Source organism: Tetrao urogallus (assembly GCF_951394365.1).
Source record: "Tetrao urogallus genome assembly, chromosome: 6".
In the NCBI taxonomy this organism is placed as follows: Eukaryota; Metazoa; Chordata; class Aves; order Galliformes; family Phasianidae; genus Tetrao; species Tetrao urogallus.
Window position 1 is genome coordinate 37869548 of NC_136819.1, and position 23714 is coordinate 37893261.

The window sequence follows — 23714 nt, forward strand, 5'->3', positions numbered from 1 at the left end:
AAATTAAATAATGTGAATTATTTTAAAAGTGCAGCTGCTTTGTCCTTGTTTAGCTGTACAGGGAAGCTTTGCATGCTAAAACTGATGCTTGCTCGATGAATAGAATGTGAAAAAAACTTAATAAATAAAATGTAAAGATGATGAAATGAAATAAATACTTGTGTAGTACCACGTTAACAGGAAAGTTTTAGGGAAGGGAAGAGGAACCCAACTACGTACATACTCTGTTAATGACTTGTAGGTGATCTTTCAGTTGAGAAAGCTTCACAGAATGGCAGATGCCAGCGACTTACCACTGTGGCACAAAGGAAAGGAAATGTGAAGCAACTCTTATCACCATTGAAAACTGCTAGCCTAAGGTATGTTTCATTGCAGGTGTTCTGTTTTTGTAAGGCAAGATGCTGTGAAAGCAAGGAGTTACCATCTTACAACTGTATGTGATACTTCAGCATCACCAGACAATTGTTGTTAGATGCGTGGCCACGGTAAACAGCAGCTGAAGTCCTAGTTAGTATTTTTTGTTTGCTTTTTTACTGTCCCAGCATGAATTCAGTTTAACAGTGTTCTAACACTAACAAGGGACAAAAAAACAAAAGCACTCCCCCCAGTCTTCATTCTTTCAACTCTGCACGGCTGGAGAGCCATCAGCATTTATCAACCAAGTAGCCATACAGCATGGTAGGAGACTTCTGTAACCATGTAATATTACAGATAATTGAAAGAGCAAAGAAAGATAAAATTCCTTTCTTGCCTGGAAAGAGCACAGAAGCAAGTATAACCAACATACTTTGCAAAAGGGAAGCAACAGAAGTTGTCAAGAACATGCTGCTAAGACAAACGTGCATTTAAAAGAAACCCAAACATAATTGTTTTAGGGGCTAGAAAAAGGTTTTAGAATTGTGTCCATACACACTTTGTAGTGAGTGTTAAGTTTCACCAAAAAAAAAAAAAAAAAAAAGCAGAACTGAAGAACACAAAAAAAGTGTCATCTCTTTGTTTCTTGCCCCATGGTAGTGATTGTTAGAGCAGCCAAAGCAGCCTTCCTGCAACCAGGGCACAGATTCTCATTAAGGTGACAGGCTGTATCAGAACAGAGCCTTGCTCCATATTTACCTGCTGTCATACAGTCTAAAGGCCCCTGCTAGAAGCTGCTGGCTCTTGTCAGTTGGTGTTGTTAAGGCTCTAACACACTTCAACTTGAAAACCATGTAATTACAGTGCAGTCATCTGGTAAGGAACCCTTTAAAAAACAGAAAAACTGTTTTTAGCTAAGGCTCCACTTAGAGTAGCAGCAGTGGGCAGCAAGCTGCCATTCCCCCATTCTCCATACATGCACACACACAGAAAAGAGTTTTTAATGTTAACCAACTCTGTACACTTGCTCTACTCTCACAAACTACCACACCCCATAATTAGAAGTTTCCAGAAAGCTCCAGCACACTTTTTTTTGTAACTGCTTGCTTAGATCAAGTCTGCAAAGTGAGCTTTTCTTTCTGCAACACTCCTGCTCTTAACCTTATTTCCCCATAGGCTTATTTTGGCTGCAGAACTGCCCCATGGCTCCTCCTTGCTATTTCTTTATTCTTTCTAATTTAGTCAAAGGCATTTAGATAAGCCCTTTATTTAAGCTACTGGCCAATGAAAACTGGCAGCAGGCACTTGAAAGGTTCGTGTATTGAAATCTTTAACTGCTGTTTAGCTTAGTTCAGCTGTTGCATCACTTTTAGCCATGATTTGCTTTCCAGAGGCTCTAAGTTGGCCTGTGGGACTTAACCAGGCCCCTAAAAGCAGCTGTCCAGCTTATACATCCACCTTTGCATCAGCCCTAAGAACAGCCAGAAGCACCAACTGTCAGCCAATAACCCCATGTGTAGAAAACAGCCGAAGTCACCGAGGCCCTTAATGTTGGTAATACTGCCAAGAGAACAAACTCTTTTTTTTTAATCCCAAAAGTACTTGTAAGTGTAGCTCCATTATCTGAACAGATGCAGAGCTAAATATTTGTTTTAGCTTATAATTAACTGTCTTCAAAATACAATTGTTCCTCCACCAAAACAGTGGACTCCATGCCCACAATGGCAGGGAGCCGCAGGCAAAATGAAAGCTAACTGGACTAAAGATAATACAGAACAGGCATGGATTGGAGCATCCTGCAAACAGAATGGCACTTTTTCTTTTTTTCCAGCAGTATCCCAAAGTTGCATTTGCAGGCAAGCAACGAAAATAAGCTCATATTTATGCACCAGGAAGTAGGACAGAGTAGTTCACGAAATGGGTTACATAAGCTTGCCTGAGCAGGATCACATGAGCGCGTGTGCAGGGAAATCCCTGCTCCCCCCACTGGGAAGGAGCAATGGGCTGTAACAATGAAGGGCTTGTGTTCCAACTTCCTGCTGCTAAATCCAAAATGCAACAAGACTAACTTAACACCCCCGTCTTTTTAGGAAAAACAAAAAGAAAAAAAAATTCTTGTTGGGATTATGCAAACTCGAAGCAATTTCACATAGCTCCTCTGGCCCCTCTCAAAGTAGAGTGGTATTTTCTACATTAGGACCAACTTGCCCGCCATTTGATTTACAGCTGCTTTAATTTGAATCCCTTCATCCTGGTACCACTAATTCAAACTAGTGTTAAATGCACAACCACCCAGAAAGGGCCAACTGTTACTTGTTTCTAAGGAAACAGAACCAGAGGTGTACCTTTCCAGCTCTGCTGAAGGTCTCTGTTTCTCCAGCCACTCGCCTTGCAGATCCCTATACTTGAAGAGCAAAGGTTCACTGCAGTATACAGACTAAGTACAATGAATTCAACCTGGAACACAAACCATATTCAGACATTAGGCTTCAAGCTGAAGGAGGAATCACATCTGAAGTACTAGCAGCATAGTACTTCCTAGTATTTCACCACAGTACTAACCCCCATAGAGACAGCCCATTTTCAGCATAGTGAAAGGACTGCACGCTTCTCTACCACTGACAAGTGGTAGAGAACTCTCCTGCCCCTTACCTCACCTTTTAACATTACACTAATTTAAATCAGAAAACAGACTACAAACATCGAAGTAATGAAGCTAAACAAGTCCCAGCTACAGTAAATAATGCAGCTATGCACAGAAACACTGTAGTCTGCAGAGAAAAAAAATTAACATTCCGCAACTCTGAGGACACGACATCTTCAGCAATTTGCATGGGAGCTGCCAGAAATCCTTCTATCACTTTGTAGCCACATTTAAGACCCAGATGATGCTGAACATCCCTGTCAGATTTAACTGCTACAGAAACCTCCCCTGTGAAGCTGAGCCCCAAAAGGCACCACGACTGTGTCCTGATATTTCACTTTACTGGAAAATTAAAAGCTGTAGTCATATTTATCTACTTATTACCCACAGCAAAATCTACTTCTCTCTCCAGCAAATTGTTAAATGCTCTTGCTTGCCAGAGCTACAAGATCTAGGACAGTGCTCAACCGAGAAGCAGTGCAGCCTGGTAGTGGTTTGGGCTGTCACAAAATGAAATTCAGAAGCTCAAACCAAGCCTGTGCTTGGCACGCACACACTGAACAGCCACTCCAACAATTCTCACAGCACAGTCAGCCGCTGCAGGGCACGGCAGCTCCACCAGCTTATCAGACATCTGCAATTTTCATTCAGAATACACAGCTACGTACTCTGAGTGCGGATAAAATGTCAACTGAAGCATTGTGGGTATTCATAATCTATTTAATAGTGGGACACCAAAAAGAGTACTACACATTTTTCTAGATCACATTAGATTTTGATTTAAGCAATTGCAACGGATGCAGGAATTTCTCAAAATAGTCTTCTATATTCTACAATCCACAGTTTACTGTATCAGTCTAGTAAGTCATATTGTGATATATCGTTTGTGCTAACTGGTCTGGTAGTCTGAGCTTCAGCAAAGCACCCTTCCCCTCCCCTCCAAAAACATTGACAAAATTCAGCCAAGTAAAAGAAACTGCTGTATGACATTTTAGACTCTTTCTTTGACCTAAACACAATGGGAGCTACCAGTTATACACAGCTTATGAATGATCATTGCAATTTAAGTCTAGAAATTCTCATGCTGATACAACAAAATATTTTATACAGTGATCAATTTTTAATGCTTTATTTATTGATTAAAAGAATATACATTTAACATAAACCATACAACATCAGTCATCAATTCAAACATTCAGCTGGTTTCCTTACATTTTCTGTCAGGAGTTTATTTTTTAATCTGATCACATTTATAAGATAAAATCTCACCACATCTGGCATATACACACACTGTGCCAGTGGATTCACTCTACTGATGTACATATAAAATCCGCATGGTATGTGCTCACTGGAGACAAAACAGCGCACACCTGTCAAAAGGTCATTTTAATATAAGATGGTAAAACCATTTGTAAAACACATATAAACTTTTTCCATAAATAGAATCATATCTGGACATCTGTTGCATAAATTGTGTTTTCCAAAGCTTACAATATAGCAGCCAGGTCTCAGCACTGCTGGGCACCCACGTTGGCCACTTACTTTATTATTGCAGACTGTCCTTTAAACATTAAATGCACAACATTCGTACCACTTAAAACTGGGGTCAGGTGGAAGTCTCACAGAGACCACGTCTGTACCGCGGTTGCCCTGAAACAGTTAAATCGGCTTTTAAAGCCTCTCAGATATAACAAGATTTTAAAACATACTTCATGGAATGTTCTTCATGCATCGTAGCAGCTCATACCTGTGATAGAACAAGCTTTGTATTTGTTTCCTTTCCTTCCTTTACATTCACTATTCACAGTGAAACAGGTGCATGTTTGTTAAAGAGTTCTGAGGTTGCTGACTGAGCCACAGCACAGCTGTGTACCACAGGTCGAAATTCGACCTTATATATTACAATCTAGCAGTATCTGGCTGGCCAGAAGCTGGCCTGCCCCTGCCAGCATGTGGGCACTTCTTCGTTTTTAATCTATTCTTTGGCAGCTGACACAGGCGCTGACAGAGAAAATCCAGTGACTTAGTTGCTAGGGATTTCACGACTAATGTTTGTTTGCAGGTGTATACCTTTATACTGAAGCCTTTACTGTTATGCTTCTACCTCATCGGAGTGCACTTCCTAGTTTTTCTCTCTTAAACTTTGGCCCAAAGCTAACTTCTGAGGAACACGACAGAAGATGAGAATAAACTAGGAGGAGTTTACACAAAGAACTCGAAACACCATGGAGCATGGAGTGAATCTGCAAGTACGGCTATCTGAAAAGCGAGTGTTTCGCAGCACTGCTTGACAGCCAAGGAGAACTGGGAGCGGTAGCAGGGCATGCTTCAGAACCAGTATGTGAAATGAAGCAAGGCGAGAGTCTAACAACGAACAGCCCTGGATAGACCTCTCTTCCTTTTAAGCCTATTAAGTAGCATGCTACCAGATTAAGCAAACAATGACAGCATAGAAATCCACTGGGCTATGGATATGGATATCAAAAGCAGCTGGCTCCTGAGCACAGAACTCCGATATAATAGCAAAAATAATTCAAAATGCAGTTACTCAATAAAAATAAAGTTAGCCGGCAACCTCAGACAGCCTTTGGCTGCTTCTCTGTAAGGTTTGGTAGACAAGTCCATTAACCGTGAAAACCCTAAACACTGCCACTTTCAGCTTCTAAACCAATACCCGACTACGTTCTTTGATCAAGAAGTAGAATACACATATGTAATTCTATATAGCTAATACTGATTAAACACAGCACAAAAGGGGTTAATTCACGCTACTGAAAAAAAAAAAAACAAAACATAATAGGACCCTACTTGCATATGTAACCACAGGAACTGTAAATAAGGAGCTAAATGCCTTCACTGAAGCTTTGCATCTCTCTGTAAAAATGACGAGTTGGCTCAGTGAAGACACTGAGCAGCTCTATGTCCATGACTGCATGCCAAGGTCGACCCAACCCGAGAGATACTTGCTCAATGAGATTATGTACTGGATCCACATCCTGGTCGGCCAGCTCTCCTTGGTCAAAATCAATGCTTTCCTCTGTGACTTCCAGCACTTTCAGATCAGAGCCACGAAGACGAGCAATTGCAATGAGATTGTGAGCCCAAACTGTGTAACCTGTAGGGGGAAAAAAAGTGCTGTGTAATTTTGCAGTACGGCATTTCTTATGGAAGTATTTAATGTCAGATCATCTTAAAATCCTTCCCAACTTACTTTGTCATCTTGTGTCTGGCAGAATTCCCCTCCCAATTTCAGCTTTGGTTGCAAGTAGGAAAGTTCAATTTTACATTTATAATAAGGAAATATCAGAATAATTTCAGTTAGTTCAAAGTTTTTCTGTATTGAATTGTTTCACTGTTTGTATCAACTTCTTTGGTACAAGTTAAGTTGTAACTACAATATCAAACCTTCTGTCACCTACTTATAAATAAATCACAAAGAAGCAACTAATCAACTATTTAAAGTGGATATATAAAAGGACTATTTTAAATCTGTATTTTTGCTAGGAGAGAAAACCAGAGTTAGCTTTTATTGCCTTAGAGGTAGACTTGATGGAAAATAAACAGAACAGAAGCCTCTCCAGGAAGCAGGTCCCACCACTGTAAAAAAAAAAAATTAAAAAAAAAAAAAATCTACATATATCTTTTTATTCTACCTGAGATTAAACATAATTATAAACCTTCCCTCTCTTCCAATTACTGTGTATTAGCATCCCTCTTCCAAAACACTTACTCTGCAGTTACCTGCTAGTTTTCTGTATCTTGGCTAAGCTCTTCCTTGTCCAGGTGCAAAACACAGAGTATTTGGGAACTTCCCTTTTTTGAAAGCTCTGCAAGTCAGCCCTTCCATTGCAAAACAAAAAGGCTCATTTCTGCCTTCATCATCATCATTCTCCCAGGTGCCTCCTGGGCAAATGCACACTTAAGAGTCTAAGTAAAGCTGCCGTCTGTGCAGTATCAGAACTGGGAAAGCATGCTGCTGGAGGAATAACAACCAGCCATGGTTTGGTCTTCAGGAAGGCAATAAGCATGTTCTACATCATGAACTATCATGACACCTGATTAAAGAATGAGGAAAACTGTAGAGAGATTAAAGAAAGGAGAAATTTTCATGTATATTTTTTCCCCAACTTTTTGTCTGTAAAAACTCCTACAGATATTTTGCTCAAAGTAGTTTTTGAACAAGGAACCCCACAAATGTGTCTCTGGCTCATTTCTAAGACATCAACCATTTAGAATGTATGAACTCCTGCAATTCTCATCTGCTGAGGCTTTACCTGCAGGCACAAGAGAATCAAAAGATAACGCTGTCAGTGAGGCTGTAGGACATAAAACCCAATGGAAAATTGCACTTCTGTGACCTACACTCCTCTCAGGCCTTGAAGGAGCTCACAATACCTTCAGTCATTTTGACAGTAAAGAAAGGTAATGGAAAAAAAAAAAGCCATGAAGAATAAAAGGGGCAACAACTGTGGTTGAATCCCCTGTGCCACCTGGGGCTCAGGTACACGGCTTTTGCTGTAACTTTTCACTGCCAGATTTTTTTTTTTCCAGTTAATCTTATCTTAAATCTTCTTTTCAAAAGTTTTGCCTCAAGTTTCTCAGGAACTTTCCAGCAGCAAAGAAGCCTCTGCTCAGCTGAAGTATTCCAGAGGTAACAAGGAATAATCGCTTCCTTACAAGTATCAAACACACCATGAACAGCGGTTTTCCCTTGCTGGTGCAAATGTCAGCTTTAGCTTTGCTATGACATAGAATAACACTGAGGATTACACAGGTAATACAACACATTTACAGCACAAAATATCTCGGAACTCCACATGAAATGTCTTTCTTTTAAATTAAGGATTTCAGGCCCTGCGGATGGCCAGATCATACCACTGCCTATTCTACCATCCCCATCTCCAAAGACAACACACTCACACCATTCCTACATGCTGCCAGCAGCAGTTAATATCCTTGGCTCGGCTCTCCTGTGCTCCTAATGATGCCACCTTGGTGGGACGATGATACGACTTCGCACAGATGTCAGAAAATGCTCCTGAGGTATCCAAGAAAGAGAGACCTTCAGACACGTTCTCTCTCCCTCCTTTTGTCAGTGCCAAGTGGCAGCCAAAGCTAAGCACGGATCAAAGACTTTTCCAGAGTAAACTAAAAGCAGAAGAGGGAAAATCTCTGAAAAATATTAGAAACTGAAGAATAACTGCTTCTCATCTAACGAAAAGAAACCCATGCACTTAAAAATTGAGCCAATCATGGCTCCTCAAACAAATATAGCTTTTTTTTTTTTTTTTAAAGTTTTCTTTCTTAAAGGAAGCTTGGTAGCATCACAAGAAATGTAACAAGAGCACAAGAAGCCATTATTAGATAAATCTCAAAAAAAAAAAAAAAAAAAGCAAGCGTGAGAATAAGATGCTATATTTAACCACCACAGCATTCTAGATCTTTCTTCCTAGCCATATTCTTCTCAGTGTTAGCACTCAAGAAGAAAGATGCATATACTACAGTAACAGAGAAGTCCTACTCACAACTTAAAAAAGTAAAAATAAGAATTAAGAAAATTAGTAGTAACTTACAAGCAGCTTAGCAAACTTGATCTACAAAGAGGAGAGAAAAGAAGGGGAAAAGAATCTGAATTCTGAATTTCAACATCAGTGTGTGGTTGATGTCTGGCCATTCTCTCTCCCAGGTATACAAAAATCTCCACAGAAGATGCAGTAACAATCCTTTGATACAAAAACTGTAAAAAGTGTTTGCCTTCCCAACACTCTGCACAGAGTAATATATTGTGCACTGATAACAGGTGACACACTAGCTTATAGACAGGTATTTTACCATCTTTTTGAATTCAAATAATGTATTAGGAGATTCTCCTGTTGTAGGAAGAAGGTAAATGGATTTTATTTATTTATTCTAAAAGGCCCTGAAACTTCAATTTAGTGTTAGAGAAACTGCTAAAATCCACCTTTACTGAGTGGTATGGTCATTTGCCAATCTGTGAAACTGTAAGGGGAGGATACAGCAGGACTTTTTGACTTCAGCTGAGATCTGAATGTACCACTTTTGCTGCTGAAGATGTCTCCTGTTTGTGCTGAGTAACTGGAGATTTATTCCTGCAAGCTGCCTGAGGAAATGGCCATTCATTCTTACGTAACAGAACAGAGTCATCCCTTAACTCCTTCATGCATCAGCAAGCTCGCTCTTTGTAAGCCACTTCCAGCACAAACCAAAACAACCACTCTGCACCGTTTCAGTTTCAGGTGCCTTAAAAATGCGCCAAATGATTCTAACTTCTAATAAAGCTGAATGTAAGCGTGCACTTCTTTTTGATTTACAATTACACAGCAAAAAGGTGAGATAAATCTAGTTATAGTATTACCAGTGAAATCAATGCACTCAGCACGGTAACCTCTTCCACATTATATTTTTCTCCCCCACACTTCAAGTAGGGAGGTCTCAAATTTTGCACACCACCTTCATCTGCTGCCAGTGTTACCAAGCTGGTAACAGACTTCCTTCCCCTCAGTCACAAGGCACTTAACCTGTGTTAGTTACACAAACAGGAAGTACAATCATCTAATCTTAACAGCCTGTGACCTCATGGCACACACAGCAAGCTTCTGCAGCATTCACATCCATATACCTAGCCACATGGAGGAAACCTGCACTGTGCCTCCTGGAACACTCAGCTCTTAGTGCTCGATTCTGTGACCAGTCGCAAAATCCTACATGATCTCTCATCCAAATTTCATAAGCTACAAGTATATTTAAGATAAGTAAACACACAAATTTCCTATTTTCAAACGTGAAAATACCAGTATGAACTACAACAGCTTGTATAGTGACCACACAGCAGACTCTTGAACATGACTCTTACAGAAGCTCATTACAGTTAGAAAAGCTGGAACATTCTAAGTGTTTCAGTCACGTACCGTGCTCACACAACATATTACCTACCATGAACAGCTAGGAGAGAGAGCCTCGTGCACCTCCAGGCTAATAAGACAAGTGGATCTTCGTTCCGGTTGTCACTAAGATCTGGGAAGCCAGACATATCTATCACATCATTCATTAGTATAAAATGAGTGAGGAACTTATCATACTGCCTGGATATGAGGTCAACAACAGCTCCAGAAACACAAGTGATGTAGCTGTCAAAGTGAATCCTCTCTAGGGGAATACTGGGCTTAAGAATCCTTAACATATCATCGCTCTTTACATCAAAAGCCATGATATAGACCCGAAGATTGGTGCTGTTGCGCGTCAGCGCCTTCCAGTTCTCATCTTCTGGCATACTGTCCAATGACTTGTGCATAATGGAAACGCTATGGACCAGGAGAGACAGTCGATGCAAAGGCACATGGTTGCTGTCAGCCAGGACTCTTGCCATTTCAGCTGTAAAATCACAGAAATCCAAAGCGAGCGAACGCAGATTGACAAAGCGCTCCAATTCAACTGCAGTGATGAGAGTGGTGTTACCAGGGATGTGGTTGTCCAATAAGCTCAGATGTTCCATGGTGTTGGCTATGGGGTTTGATAAGGACGACAATGATGTGGGAGTTACTATTTGCAGCATAAACCCACAGGACAGCCATTTCAATTGCCTGCTGTTGCCCAGTATCTCTTCAAACAGCTGCTGAATTCTGTAAGTAAACAAAACAGATAACAATGCTGTTAAACATGGTTTAGTGTTACCAATTGCATATCAGTCTATTTTTTTTCCCCATTGAAGAATTGTTCCTTCCCCTTTTTATTTATGGCTTTATCCTAAAGGTACTACCATCAGTTTATTGGCAATTACAAAGGTTAGAACACAACGTGCTGCTGACTTCAGCCTTCACTGCACTTCAAATGTTTGAACTGTAAACTATCCTGACCAAAAAAAAACAACGCACTTCATTGTTCAGTTGCAGTGCTGCACTATGAATCTTCCTTTCGTACTTCTCAGCACGTATCCTAGCACCTTCCCACAACTGCATTAAGGTTATGCAAATAAGAAAACCTATAATGTTTTTAAAAGCAATAACCATGTTTTTAAAAACAGCTTCTCGTATTTGTTAGCCAGCCTCTCTAGAACTGCAAATTAAAATGGACAAAAAGTCATTTTCATTGAAAAGTTGAATAAAAATTAAGTTTCTCCATGTTAGAATAATCCAAAATCTATTGCTTGATTTTCCCCATTGAAGGGTAAAGAACAAACACATGATATTCTTGAAACAATTCTGAACATACAGCTGACTGGATTTTTCAGTGTCAAGAGCTTGACACATTACAGGAGTAGCTTGGATCTGGTGACATTTTGATCCCAGATCACCAGTGGGAGGCAGTTCTAACACCATCAGAGTCCTCATGTGATATATAGCACTGTATGATTATTACACACTTCCTCTTATGCATCCCACCTCTCCTATCTCCTACAGCTCCTATTAGGTTGTTCTAAATGCAAAAATGTTCTTTAAGTTAGATATGTAATCCAAAAAGGTATTTTAAGGTAAGATTTGAATACCAAATACCAATACTACAGTCCTACTTTACCAACCTCCTCAAAAGAAACAGTTTTCCAGTCCTCATCCCACAGCTGTTAGGGATCCAAATGATCTCTCTCTGCCCAAACATGTTCAGTGAGCATATACACACTAGGCTGCAAATATAGATGAGTCTAATCTCAAATTTCAGTCAGCTCTAAGGCAAAATCAGCATTTAAGGGAAGCAACTGAGCTAGGCTATGACAGGTCTGAGACTTGAAGAAATAAGGCAAATCCATCCAGTAGGAACCTAGCAGGAATTTATGTGCCTCAAATCAAGCAATGTTTTCCATAGACCTCTTTCTCCTTTATTGTTGAATAACACACACAAACATTCACATCTATGCTCAAAACAATGCTACAAAGTTATTATTCTTATCCCCATATCTATATTCAAGATAATGTCCAGGCAAATCTAAAGGCTCCATATCGTGACTGACAGCAGAAAAGCACAAACACCATAAAAAGAGGAAAGAGAACAAGGGAAACACGGAGTCATGCTTCTCAGAGATTTTCCCCTCTCTAAAAGCTTTCAGCTCTCACCTCCTGAGCCAGAGGTGGCTTCCGGTCTGCAGTAACCCTCAGGGGCCTCACTTCCAGCAATGTGCCTAGATTCCTCTTTGAGCCAACCCTTCGCAACTGTAACATCCAACTACAAAGAACTCTGCAGTACTATCCCCCTTTTTTCTTGCTTTCACTTGACCTGCCACCTTTGATGTCACATAGTCCTGGTGTTTAAGAAAATTAACAGACCAATCCTCATTTATCCTCCTCCCTGTTTGTACGTGCTTTCCTCCCCACTGCCATCACAGTACCTAGGAAAGACACAACATTTACAGCAATGGTAGTCTTTGCTCTGCAACAGTCCAAGCAACACTAGTGCTTGTAACAGCTTATAGAACAATTCACAAGATGACAAATCAATTTTGACACGCTCTGTCAAATACTACTATCTACCTCACTGCACTGAAGTCTTGTTTAAGTTGTGCTTCTGATAAGATTTAAGCATCTAGGCTTACAAGAGCACTGTTCTAATACTCGCAGAACTGGAAACTGATACTGATTTAATGCTATGTAACTTTCTATTTAAGTATTTATACACGTATTTAGATTCATGCTGATAGGTTACCCATCTGTATGTCCTAAGAAAACTTTCCAGACCCTCTCCTCTAATTCTTTGCCAATTTAATAATAAAAAAAGAGATCCAGCACTGCAGTATATATTTAGCAATGACCGCTTTCAGCTTGCTTTAAATGTCTGCTTTATATGAGGATAGACAGAAGGAACAATAAAAACTGCAGGCTCTTAGTTTAACAGATTTCAAATACATCTTTCCATCACCCTAATAAGGGTTTATTCCTTCCCTGTAAATTCTTACACACATCCTATTTTTCATTTTAGACTGCATCTAATTGGAGTTTGCAAAAACAGTTTGAATTGTGTCTAAATTCTAGAACACACTAAGTGAATTCTTGGAAATTAACACCTATTTTACAACCACACTTCAACTGCATACTATGTTGTATGAAATTCATCCTAGCATGTATGTGACTATCTTAAGGCTCATTTAGAAAATGTAAGTGTAAGCATGGTTTCAAACACAAACATAAAATATAATCAAAGCCCAGCATATGCAAGAAAGCAATTTAGAACAGTCTCAATGTCTCAACAAGCATACTTAGTTTTGCTCCCAGTGAAGAGCAGTGAAGGGGATGTTCCCCATCAGCCTACAACTGCTGGTACAGAAAAGCACTGGTGGCCCTGGATAGGAAGTAAACCTAATAACAAAACCTATATGGAGCTCATTTGCTTAAAAACTGTATCAGTCAACACGTTCTGTTTAATGCAAGAGGCTAAAACTGGTTCTTTTGGAAACAAAACTATCTGAAACACATGGAACAAACACAGAAAGCAGATTTCAGAAAGCAGATACTTTAAACTGCCTTTGCTTTGCTCTGCTCAAGACAAATGAAAACAACACATTTCTTGTATGTGCTGACCACTGCAAGAGAATGATTTTGGAAACGTAACCCAAGGCCTCCTCTTCCCCCAGAGCAACAGCTAGTCTTTACTGGGGAACGGCCTAATGGCTCTGTGCCAGCTGAGATTCCACCCAAGGTCCGTTACATTCAGTTCCATGCTATGGACTTGAGGAAGTGTCATGTTTTCTTCTCTAACTGTTTGAATTGTAGGAAGCTTCCAAAAGAGACAGCAACATTTACCACCACACAGGTTCCAAAATCCTCAGCCACTATTAACACTGTCTCCACAGGTTGCTCAATATCCTTCAGTGTTAGCTATTTGCACCCATGTTTTGTAACTTAACTGATGCAAACATCCAAACATGCAAAAGGCAAGACTACAAAGACAAAGATTTACTTCCTGAAGTAAAGTAATGTTGTTAGTGCTGATGATCCACTGCCAACTTTCATCTAATTTAGAAAAGAACTAGCAGGTTCCAAACACGCTGCTTTAGTTCATAAAACAAAGAAGAGGTAGCATTTGTTTCCTCATTCCAAAACATGCAAAGGTCAGTAACTATGTGAAAGACTAATTTCAGTTCAGATAATAAATTAATTTTGAATTGTTTATGCTATGAAGTATGCATAGCAATTTTTGTTATTAGTTCAAAGAAATATTGAACCGTATGCTCAGCTGAGTAAACACTTGCTTCGATGGCTCTCTCTAAGCCTCAGGACAATGATTTCATTACATATTTGTTTTCACAAAAGATAAGAAAAGGGCTTTTTACCTGCAGACAGTACATATGCTGAACAGGAGCTTAAACTACGCTGAATTCTGCATTCTAAGCATAACAGGGTAAGAAAAATGCACATCTCTATGTACTCTGATGTGCAAGGACCGAGCATTTAGTTTGATAGTTGCACTCTCATACATACATTGATCTGACAATATATTCATACTAGTTCTAAAACCATTTAAAATAAACAGGAAAGATCTTGAATAGCTGTACTTATTCTCAAGCCACCCAGACGATGTTTACACTGACACAAATTAAAATGAAGGTATCCAAGATTTATCTATATGGAAAGTTTTAGCAGAACTAATAAACTATTTAACTTAGCATAACTCTTCTGGGATAATTGATTCCAGATGTCAGTAGCTTTTAAATTTGTCTTGCACCATTTCCAAAGAGCACAGACCAGGTATTCTGATTATATGCATTCAAAGACTGTACAGCAGTGTAATTATGGCAAGCTAAAATACACCTCTGAGACTAAACAAGCACACTGTGAGCTAAGATCTTACAGGAATCCTACAAATACCTAACCTAGTTTTGAGATACAACTTAAAATAAGTTCTTGGTGCTTATGTCCTCTTTTAAGTTCAACAAGAATTGAGGACATGCAGTAGTAAATACATCAGATGAGCTCCTTGTATATTTTTTTCCATGTATAGCAATAGTAAATGTACTGTTAAGATTCCTGTCCCTCCTCTTGTTTTAACAGAAGTTGTTTCTAGAGCACAATATAAAAATGAAAGAAAGGATTCCCACCTAAAAGAAGACCACAAAACCAGAGTATTTCATGCAAATACTAGAAATAAAACAAATTCAACTTAAGAATTTTGATTCTCACCCAATAAAAAAATGTGAAGCTTTCTCAGTCCCTGTTTCAGACATGAAAAACTCATACGTATTGTTTTAACATATTTGACAGTTTACAAAATATAACTTACTGCTTAATCTTTTTGCCATCGGGGTCAACCTTGCCGAGGTATGTGTTTGATATACTTCCATGTTGCTGCAGAATGCTTATATCCCCAAAGAGACTTAACTTCTGGAGGTTCCTGCAATGACAAAACAAAAAGGGATCTGTATACAAAACAAAAACACTGTAAGGAAACACTCTGGATAAGACAAAAACAGTAGTAAGAACACATTATTATACAGAACACGTAAACTCTTCTGGGAAGCATCCTACTGTCCTGCAGTACAGGCACGTTTGGAGCTAAACAGAGACCAAAGCATAGAGGGGAGGAGGGATGTACAAACTGGTGATTCTAGCTGTAAAGCAAACGTCAGCTTACAGTGACCACAGAGGCCACCACCATAAAGCCGACTTCCTGCAGTACTTTCTCGTTCCCTTTAATTCTTGGAATGTGGGCACATAACGTCACAGGTAGAAACATCAGCTATCTATTCCTTTTCAAATGTAATGCTGTGTTCAAAGCACTAACAGAATACAACTGTGAGAAGCCTTTCCTGAACACTCCTGTATCGTAGCCAGGTTATGAACGGGGGGCCCAAACATGCAGCAGCTGAGGCAGCACAAGCTTCTGATGGAAGCTGAGCAAAAGATCCCAGCAATCCCAGTCAGTGTTTGATTTCCGTTACATCAAAGTAGTGGAAGCTGTTCTGACATTGGTCAACAGAAGAGGATTATTTGTCCATTGTGATACAATTTTCAGAAGTAATACCTAAGAAGTGAAAGACTACCTCTAGTTTTATGCTGGACTTGTCTTAGTGTGTTAGACAGACAGACAGGCAGATTCTCATTCCCCACTACAGTTCACTCCTGTGACTTGCATCTTTCCTATGCCTTGAAGAAGATCAAGCAGAAGTTATGAAAATGACAGCAGTTTCAGAGCAGCTTTCTTTTGCAGTATTTCTTTTCAGGGTGTTGTTGCTGCATTTTTCTAACTGACGAAAGATCTTTCTGGATGTTTTTAAATTTATTTATACACACAGTAAGTTAGATTTACTTCCAAACATTCAAGGAAAACTTTGCCCTTGGAAATGAACACAGCAAAATCGCAAATGGCTGTGAGAGTAAAATTCATCTTTAATTAGCAGATGCCAATTAACTGGCAGCTGACAATTCAGAAAGTCATAGAAATCCTTACTTCTGCTGACTTACTAGTCATACACTAATAGTGCAGATCAGCTTTTAGGAAAACACAATACAGTCACGAAGCTCAAAGCCTAGGGAAGCTCTGGTGCCAGTTATCTACCTCCACAGGATGAGCAGAAGGTGACAAGGAGTCAAGGTTTTACCTTTTTAAGTCTGAACCTAATAGGTATCCACTGCAAATAATTATGGACCTGTTTGAAGTTCCTGCATTAAATAACCACAGAGCTGCTTGCTCAAATCTAGCCACTGTCACATCTCCTACTTTTCTTCTATGGCTGACTGAATGACTTTAAAAGCTCCACAAGCTCCTATCAAGTCAAATATCAAAGCAAAGCACCTAGATTTTACAGCCATTTCAGAAATCAAAACACATTAAATTATTCGAAATACAGGACTGCTGTAATGATGGTATTTAAACATAACTGAGCCCTGTCCACATGCATAATATTCTCCACATCTAAGTCAATGCCTGATCACATTGAAGAGTAAGTATGGCAGGGCAATCTCAAGACTGTGGCAACACCACTGAGAGTATTCTGTGCTCTTCTGTCTCCCACAGATTTTGAGGAAAGCCTGGTACACAGGAAAGTCAGCAGAAACATCTATCAGGTGTGAGAGGCAGTCTTCACAGCCAATATTCTAATTATACAATCATAACCTTCTGATCTCAGTGACTTAATTCTGAGAGTTAAGACAAAATGCAATCTTTCGAACAATTCTGATTCACCTGCATATTCACATCACACACAGGTCTTGTTCAGTGCTACTCAGATCCCAGTGAATGCTGCTGCAGTGTTACTTTCAGAGCCTATAAGCAATAAGGCTTACAAAACACCATTTACAAGTACCTCACACAGTTTGCTTGCATTTGTCTCACTGCCATTCTACACACTATAGAGACACAGTAAAAGCTTTCCACCTTACTATTTAAGCAGCAAAAACATCTGATTACTCTTCCACTCACAGCATAGTTACAACCATCAAAAAATGTGATCAGAGTTCCATTCAGTATTAGATCTGTCACTACTGTAGACAATATAATCTCCGTGGCATCTGGCTCACCTCTCACCCTTACTCCATTGGATTAGTAAAGCCACTGCTATTTAAATAAAATAATTTAGGAGTTAACTGTCCTCTTTTGATGAAAGTCACAACAGCATCTTAATACTATATATACTACAAATGCACATAGCTTGGAAAGAACATTCTCTTTCGGATTTAGTATTTGTTTGTCATATAATAACTATTTGTATTCCACTAGCTCAGCAAGTATACTAAAAGTAATACGCTTCTTGCTATGCTCTATCTTCAGTTTTGGTGTGCCTTCTTGAACATCCATCCTCCATTCTGCAATGCAAAAAAAAAATCCCAACAGACTTGCTTACATTCAGCAGGAACAAAGCGATAAGGCACACACTGTCCTACTAGATTCCTGGGTTTTTTTGGTTGGTTGGGGTTCGTTTTGTCGTTGCCAGCTGCTCGCTACAGTTAATAGAAGAGAGTTCTTAAAAAGCCTCAAATACAGACACAGTCTACTCCTTTGAATGATTCACAAATGTTTGGCAACTCCAAAGCAGATACCTTCACTAAGACACCTTAGCTTACTATAATCTGCATTTTTGTTTCACAGCAAAGATCAAACAAAGACTGCTTAACTAGCTCCAGTCCATACCAAAAAGACTCGCACAGAGCATCACCCTCCTTCCTGCCTCCCAGAACTTATGTTTTCAAAGAGCAGCATGTGATGGTGCAGATGGTGAAGATCCCTGAAGGACCCCTAGGAAACAACTTGCCCCTCTTGATATTGTTGCATGATGCCACCCCCTACATTTTATTTTTAATTACAAAGTAGAATATCATCAGTTTCAATACTGCACTTCCAGTTCGCTTCATTTGTTGTCCAACAACTGGAAAAGTTACAAACCACTACAGACTACAGACATCACTTCGGTACTTTCTTTTTTTAAGAAATTACAGAATTTCAGAGCTCCTCCTCTTGGTTTCAGTGCCAAGAGAGTGGTATTTTGGAATAATGTGCTCTCACTCACAGAATGAGAGCTGTGTTGACCTGAGCTCTGCCTCAAACACCAGACAGACCTTCAACATACCCGTGGATGCCGACTACCAGCAACAATACCGATCAGAATGCTATCAGGGGTTTCTAATTGTGCATCTGCAACCTCTTTAATTCTATCAGAATTACCAAAGATTGTTCCAAAATACTTTTCCAGAGACTTAACAGAAAATACTGTATTTGCATGAAAGCACACCATCATTCTCCTGTACCCAAGAGGACATCCAGAAGTTGCACTACCTTTAGTCCTTCTGTTAGTCTTTTCTTAAGTCCTGCAGTATTATAAATCCTCAAGGAATTTCATTTAAAGAACTTTTTTTTTTTTTTCCTGAAAGGAGGAAGTTGTTGCTGTATTGTTTAACAACAGATTTAAATCATACAACAAGATTACATGGTTAAGAAACAGCACACCATTTTACTAAAGTGGATTTCTCCCCCTCTAGCTCTTAAGTGTAAGATGGAAGTCCTTTGGATTTCTCTGCCAAAAAGCTATCAGGAGGGCTGACAGGAGCTATGAAAGAATCATCCTGTTTCAAACCCTGTTCCAAAAGGAATGCATCTGCTGCAATTTAGTTGCTGGAGAAGTTAAAAACATTGCTTTTTCCTTTATTTTGGAAATCGGAATAGCTATCACGTGTACAAGAACATTCTGCAAGCACAAAAAGAAATCATTAATCACCCTGGTGCTACAGATGAGCAAACAGAAGCAGAGAAACAAAGCGACTGACTGCAGTCCTCCGACCAATAAAATGAAGCACTGAGCAGGTGACAATGGTTCCACTTTAGAGGTAAACTAAGAAGCAGAACCAAGCAGCAACTTAACTCACATTAACGTTTCTTTCCATCTCATTTCTGTCTAAAAGCTTCACTTAAAAAAATCTAAAAGACAACAACATTCTACATGTCAACGAACTGGTTGTGGATAGTTACTTTTCAAGAACCAAAAAAAAGTATCAAAATAAAACCCAAACCTTGCTTATGAGGGAAAAAAAGCTCATTCTAGAAGTAATTCTGAATGTACATCTGTTTCACGTAAATCCCCCTCGCATGTTTCCGTTGCTCACTGAAAAAAGTCTGCTGTGATAACCAGGTACTATGCATTTCCAGGTGGTACATTTTTCATTCCAAAGTCAAACAGCAGCAGACAAGTGATCTGCTGTTTCAGATCACATCAAGAATATACAGGGACACTAAATGTTATCAAAGATGGTAACTTTTCATCCGTACCTACCACAGAACTACACTTATCTACCAGAGAACAGCCACTGAAGAAACAACTGCTACTACCAAGTGTTTTGATGCAGTCTTCAGCCACATTGTACACACAAAAAAGTGTAAAAAGGACTTCAGAAGGCGGTGTTAACGCACTAGCTGGAGATAACGCCATGAAATCTCTCTCTTCCAAAAGCGAAGCACACCGAAACCATTCTCATAATGCATTTCACTTTTTTTCCCCAAGGAATCTCTCACACAATATCTCCTGCAGCTTCTAACTGTCCACTTAAAATGCTGAAATCCACCTAGCGGTATTTATAACAGATTTGATAACCATCAACTGACGTCATGTATGACATCAGCTGAATTTCCCCAAGATTCAACAGCAAAGTGAAAGCTTCTTCTGAAAGGCAAGAGGAGACTGATTAGGGCAGCTAAACCTGCAGGCTGAGGATTCGCAAGGCAAGAAACAAATCAAGATGAAGGTGAGCTGTGACCCACAGGCAGTGTCCAAAAGCACACTTGCGCCTCCAACCGCTGCAGTTCCCCCAGGAAGTACCTGCGGGCATCGCAGGGCCTAGGAACCGAAAGTGAGACCTCGCATGCTGCACTTGTGTTCCCTTAACGCCAACCAGGAGCTGAAGCTCAGCTTTCCCCACACAAACCAGAGGAGAAGTGAAGGCCTCACGCTGCTTCTTAACTGTTTCAGGGTCAGGGTCGGTGGCTGTACCACAATGCAGCTACCAATAGTTTTCCAACAACTATCTACAGAAATGCCCTAAAATATTTAGCGGTGGTCGCTTTGCCCCCAGCAGGTGATGTACACTGCCAGGTAGGAAAGCACATAGCCACTTACTATCCTGCAGCCTGCTCGGCTTCCCAACACACTGTGACTTCACTGCACAGTCTGGTTTTCTGACTGGAGGCCGTGCATTATGACCTCTGAGTTTTTAAAAGATACTGTGTGGGAGTGTTAGCAAGATAAGCAAAGAGAAAGCAAGCGTTTTCATTTTAGAAGTCCAACCTGAGCAAATTAAGACTCAGAGTACCAAAGAATAAGTGCGATCTGAGCGCATTTTAAGCTCAGAGCACGGGAAAAGGGATCCACTGCTCAAGCGGATCGAGGAATCGCCACACGCCTGAAGCACGTTCACAGTAAGCAACCAGAAAAACCTCCTCCTGCTGAGGCCAGGCCTCATTCCCGGCTCACAGGGGAGCTCCTTGCCGGGGCCGGCGGCCTTCTTGGCGGCTTTTGTGAGGGAGAAACGAAGTCTCGCTCCAGCGCTCCGACGCTAACTCCCCTATTAGCTCCCCGCACGCACGCAGCCCGAGGAGCCCCGCTGCCCGCCCATTCCGCGCCCCGGGGAGGCCGAGGCACCCCTGCGGCCTTTGTGTTCCCCGTCGCCGCCTTCCCTGCCCTCCCCTGCCGGCGGCACGCTCCGTACCTGTTGTTGCGAACGCTGCTGAGCACGCACAGCACCAGCTCCAGGTAGGTCCTCAGCAGCTCGAGCCACCGCGGGCACAGCGGCGCCGCCTCCCCGTCGCCCGCCGCCACCGCCGCGCCCTCGCCCGCCGCCGCCCCGCCGCTCGGGTAGTTGTCGGCGGCGAACTGGACGCGCAGCTCTCGCACGAACCAGCCGCACTTGCGCATGAGGAACTCGAGGCGCGGGCGCTCGGCCGGCGAGACGCGAAGGCTGAGGCGGAGGCGCGGCCAGAGGGCCGGGTAGAAGAGGCACTCCCGCCAGTGCGAGCAGGCGGCCGAGGCCCGCAGCCGGTCGGGGCCCGCCAGGAAGGAGAAGATGTGCACCACCAGCTCGCTGGGCAGGGAGCCGGCGCCCACCGCCTCCCCGCACACCGACATTCCTGGCGCCGGCCCGAGCCCCGCTGCTGCTGCGGAGGCCACAGGCGGCGGCGGCCCCGGCCTCGCCTGCGGCTCCTGCGACAAAAACAACAACATCAATGACAAGGCGAGGGGGCGGGCGCCGGCCGGGACGCGGCCGCCGCCGGGACGCACCACCCGCGCCGCCGCCGGGGGAGGAGCGGGCTCTACCACCGCCCTGAGCCGCGCGGGTGTGCGGATGGAGGTGGGCCGTGTCCCCGCCCGCGCGGCGCCGCCTGAGCCGTACCGCGTTGGTCGCGAGGGTGGAGTGTGCAGGCGCCGCGCCGCGGGCGGGCGGGGAGAGCGGGGGAGGCGCGGCGGAGGGGGCGGCAGGCGCCCCGCGGCGGGAATGGAACGTGCCGCCGTTCGAATGGCGGGCGGGCCCGGCCCTACGGCTTCCGCGGGTGGGGTGGGGTGGGGGTGGGGGTTAACCCTTCCGCGCCCGGCGGCCTCAGCCTGAGGCGGTGCGTGGCTCGGGAGCCGCGAAACCTCCTGATACTCCCCGGTGCGTGTAGAGAAACGCGCGGCGTTTCCTCGAACCCGTCCGAGCGGCCCCGTCGGACTTCCTAGGGCAAGCGAGGCCAGGAGCAGGCGAAGCCCCCAGCCCGGAAGGCTGCCGCGGGGGGCAGTCCCGCTCCTACGCGTCTATCTCCTCATTTTAATGCCTGCTCAACCGGTCCACCTCGCTGAGTCAAAGGGCTCCTGAGGTCACCGAGTGTCTCAATGTAACCGCGCCCGCAGCTCAGTGCTCTGCGGAAATGACATGGGGAGAAAGTGCCGCGTGGGGCCGCTGGGCCGCCGCCGTGCCGGGACGGAGCCCGGCGGAATGCGATAGCTCAGCCCGAGCCGGCGGTACCGCCGGGAGGCCCTGGAGAAGGCGGCGCTGCGGTTCGGATGCGGCGCTCCTCCCGGCGCTCACCATAGAGCTGCGGGTGGCGCCCTCCTCAGCGTCGGCATTTCCGGGCGGCACCGCGTCACGTCCGGGCGGCGGAGATGCCGGTAAGGCTGCCGGGCGCTCCGCCGGGACTCGCTTTCTGCCGCGGGGCTGGGGCTGCCCCCGCGCTGGCGGGAGGGAGGGTTAGGGCACGCGGCCCGCTGGTGTGCGGCCGCAAGGAGACGGCGCCGCGCTGGCCCCGGGCCGCGCCTGCCGCTCTCCCGGGCCCGTTATCCCGGGGCGGGCTGAGAGGTGAAGGAACGCAGCGGTAGGGCTGCGGGGTGGGGCGCTCCGCTTTGCTCTCGCCGCCATCGCTGCTGTCCCGACCCTGTGCGGCAGGTACACCGAGCACCGTGGGAACGCTTTTGATTCTCTGTTAGGGGGTTTTGTAATTGTGATAAATGGGAGGTGTGGCAGGAACTTCGGTTTGTTCACCTCTCATTAGTATCAAAGCCCTTTTTTGGTAGTTAGGAATTATACATTCGTGCTTTACCTCGTAATCCAAAGAAGAATCGTACAAACATTGTACGATTGTCTGTGAAATAGCATTTGAAGAGAACTTACCTCACAAATCCGTATACCTATCTGTGTCCATTAGAAATTTGTCACCACCACCAGTTTGACGTGTTAGAGAACAAGCAGAGGTTTCATAGTGATGAGGTGCACATATTGCCTGTCAGACATTTAGATAATCCCCATATGGGGTTCAGTTCCTATCCCTTGCATGCTGATGTATGTGGTTTTCAATCAGTTCCACACACTTCCAGGTAAACAGGATTCTCAATGAAAATTATACATTACAAGGAAAGCTCTTACAGTGGGTCCACAGGGCCACTAAGATGATCAGAGGGCTGCAGCCCTCCTCTCCTATGAGGAAAGTTTGAGGGAACTGGGCTTGTTTAGCTTGGAGAAGAGAAGGCTCTGGGGAGACCTCATTGTGGCCTTCCAATACTTGAAGGGAGCGTATAAATAGGAGGGGGAGTGGCTGTTTACAAGGGTGGATGGTGATAGGACAAGGGGGAATGGTTTTAAACTGAGACAGATGAGGCTTAGGTTAGATATTAGGAGCAAGTTTTTTACATAGAGGCTGGAGACACTGGAGCAGGTTGCCCAAGGAGGTTTTGGATGCCCCATCCCTAGAGACATTCATGGCCAGGCTGGATGTGGCTCTGGGCAGCCTGGTCTGGTGGTTGGCAACCCTGCACACAGCAGGGGGA

The 23714-nt window shown here is 42.9% G+C and overlaps 1 protein-coding gene across 1 annotated transcript; it reads right to left on the minus strand.

Annotated features, from left to right (window-relative positions):
• Positions 1-5841: 5841 nt before the first annotated feature.
• FBXO33 (F-box protein 33) lies at positions 5842-21641 on the minus strand (the record flags this gene model as incomplete). The annotated part of the gene is made up of 4 exons (XM_079537198.1): positions 5842-6113; positions 9953-10638; positions 15221-15331; positions 21130-21641. The coding sequence occupies 4 exons, from the start codon at positions 21639-21641 to the stop codon at positions 5842-5844; spliced, it is 1581 nt and encodes a 526-aa protein (XP_079393324.1).
• Between the last annotated feature and the right edge of the window lie 2073 nt (positions 21642-23714).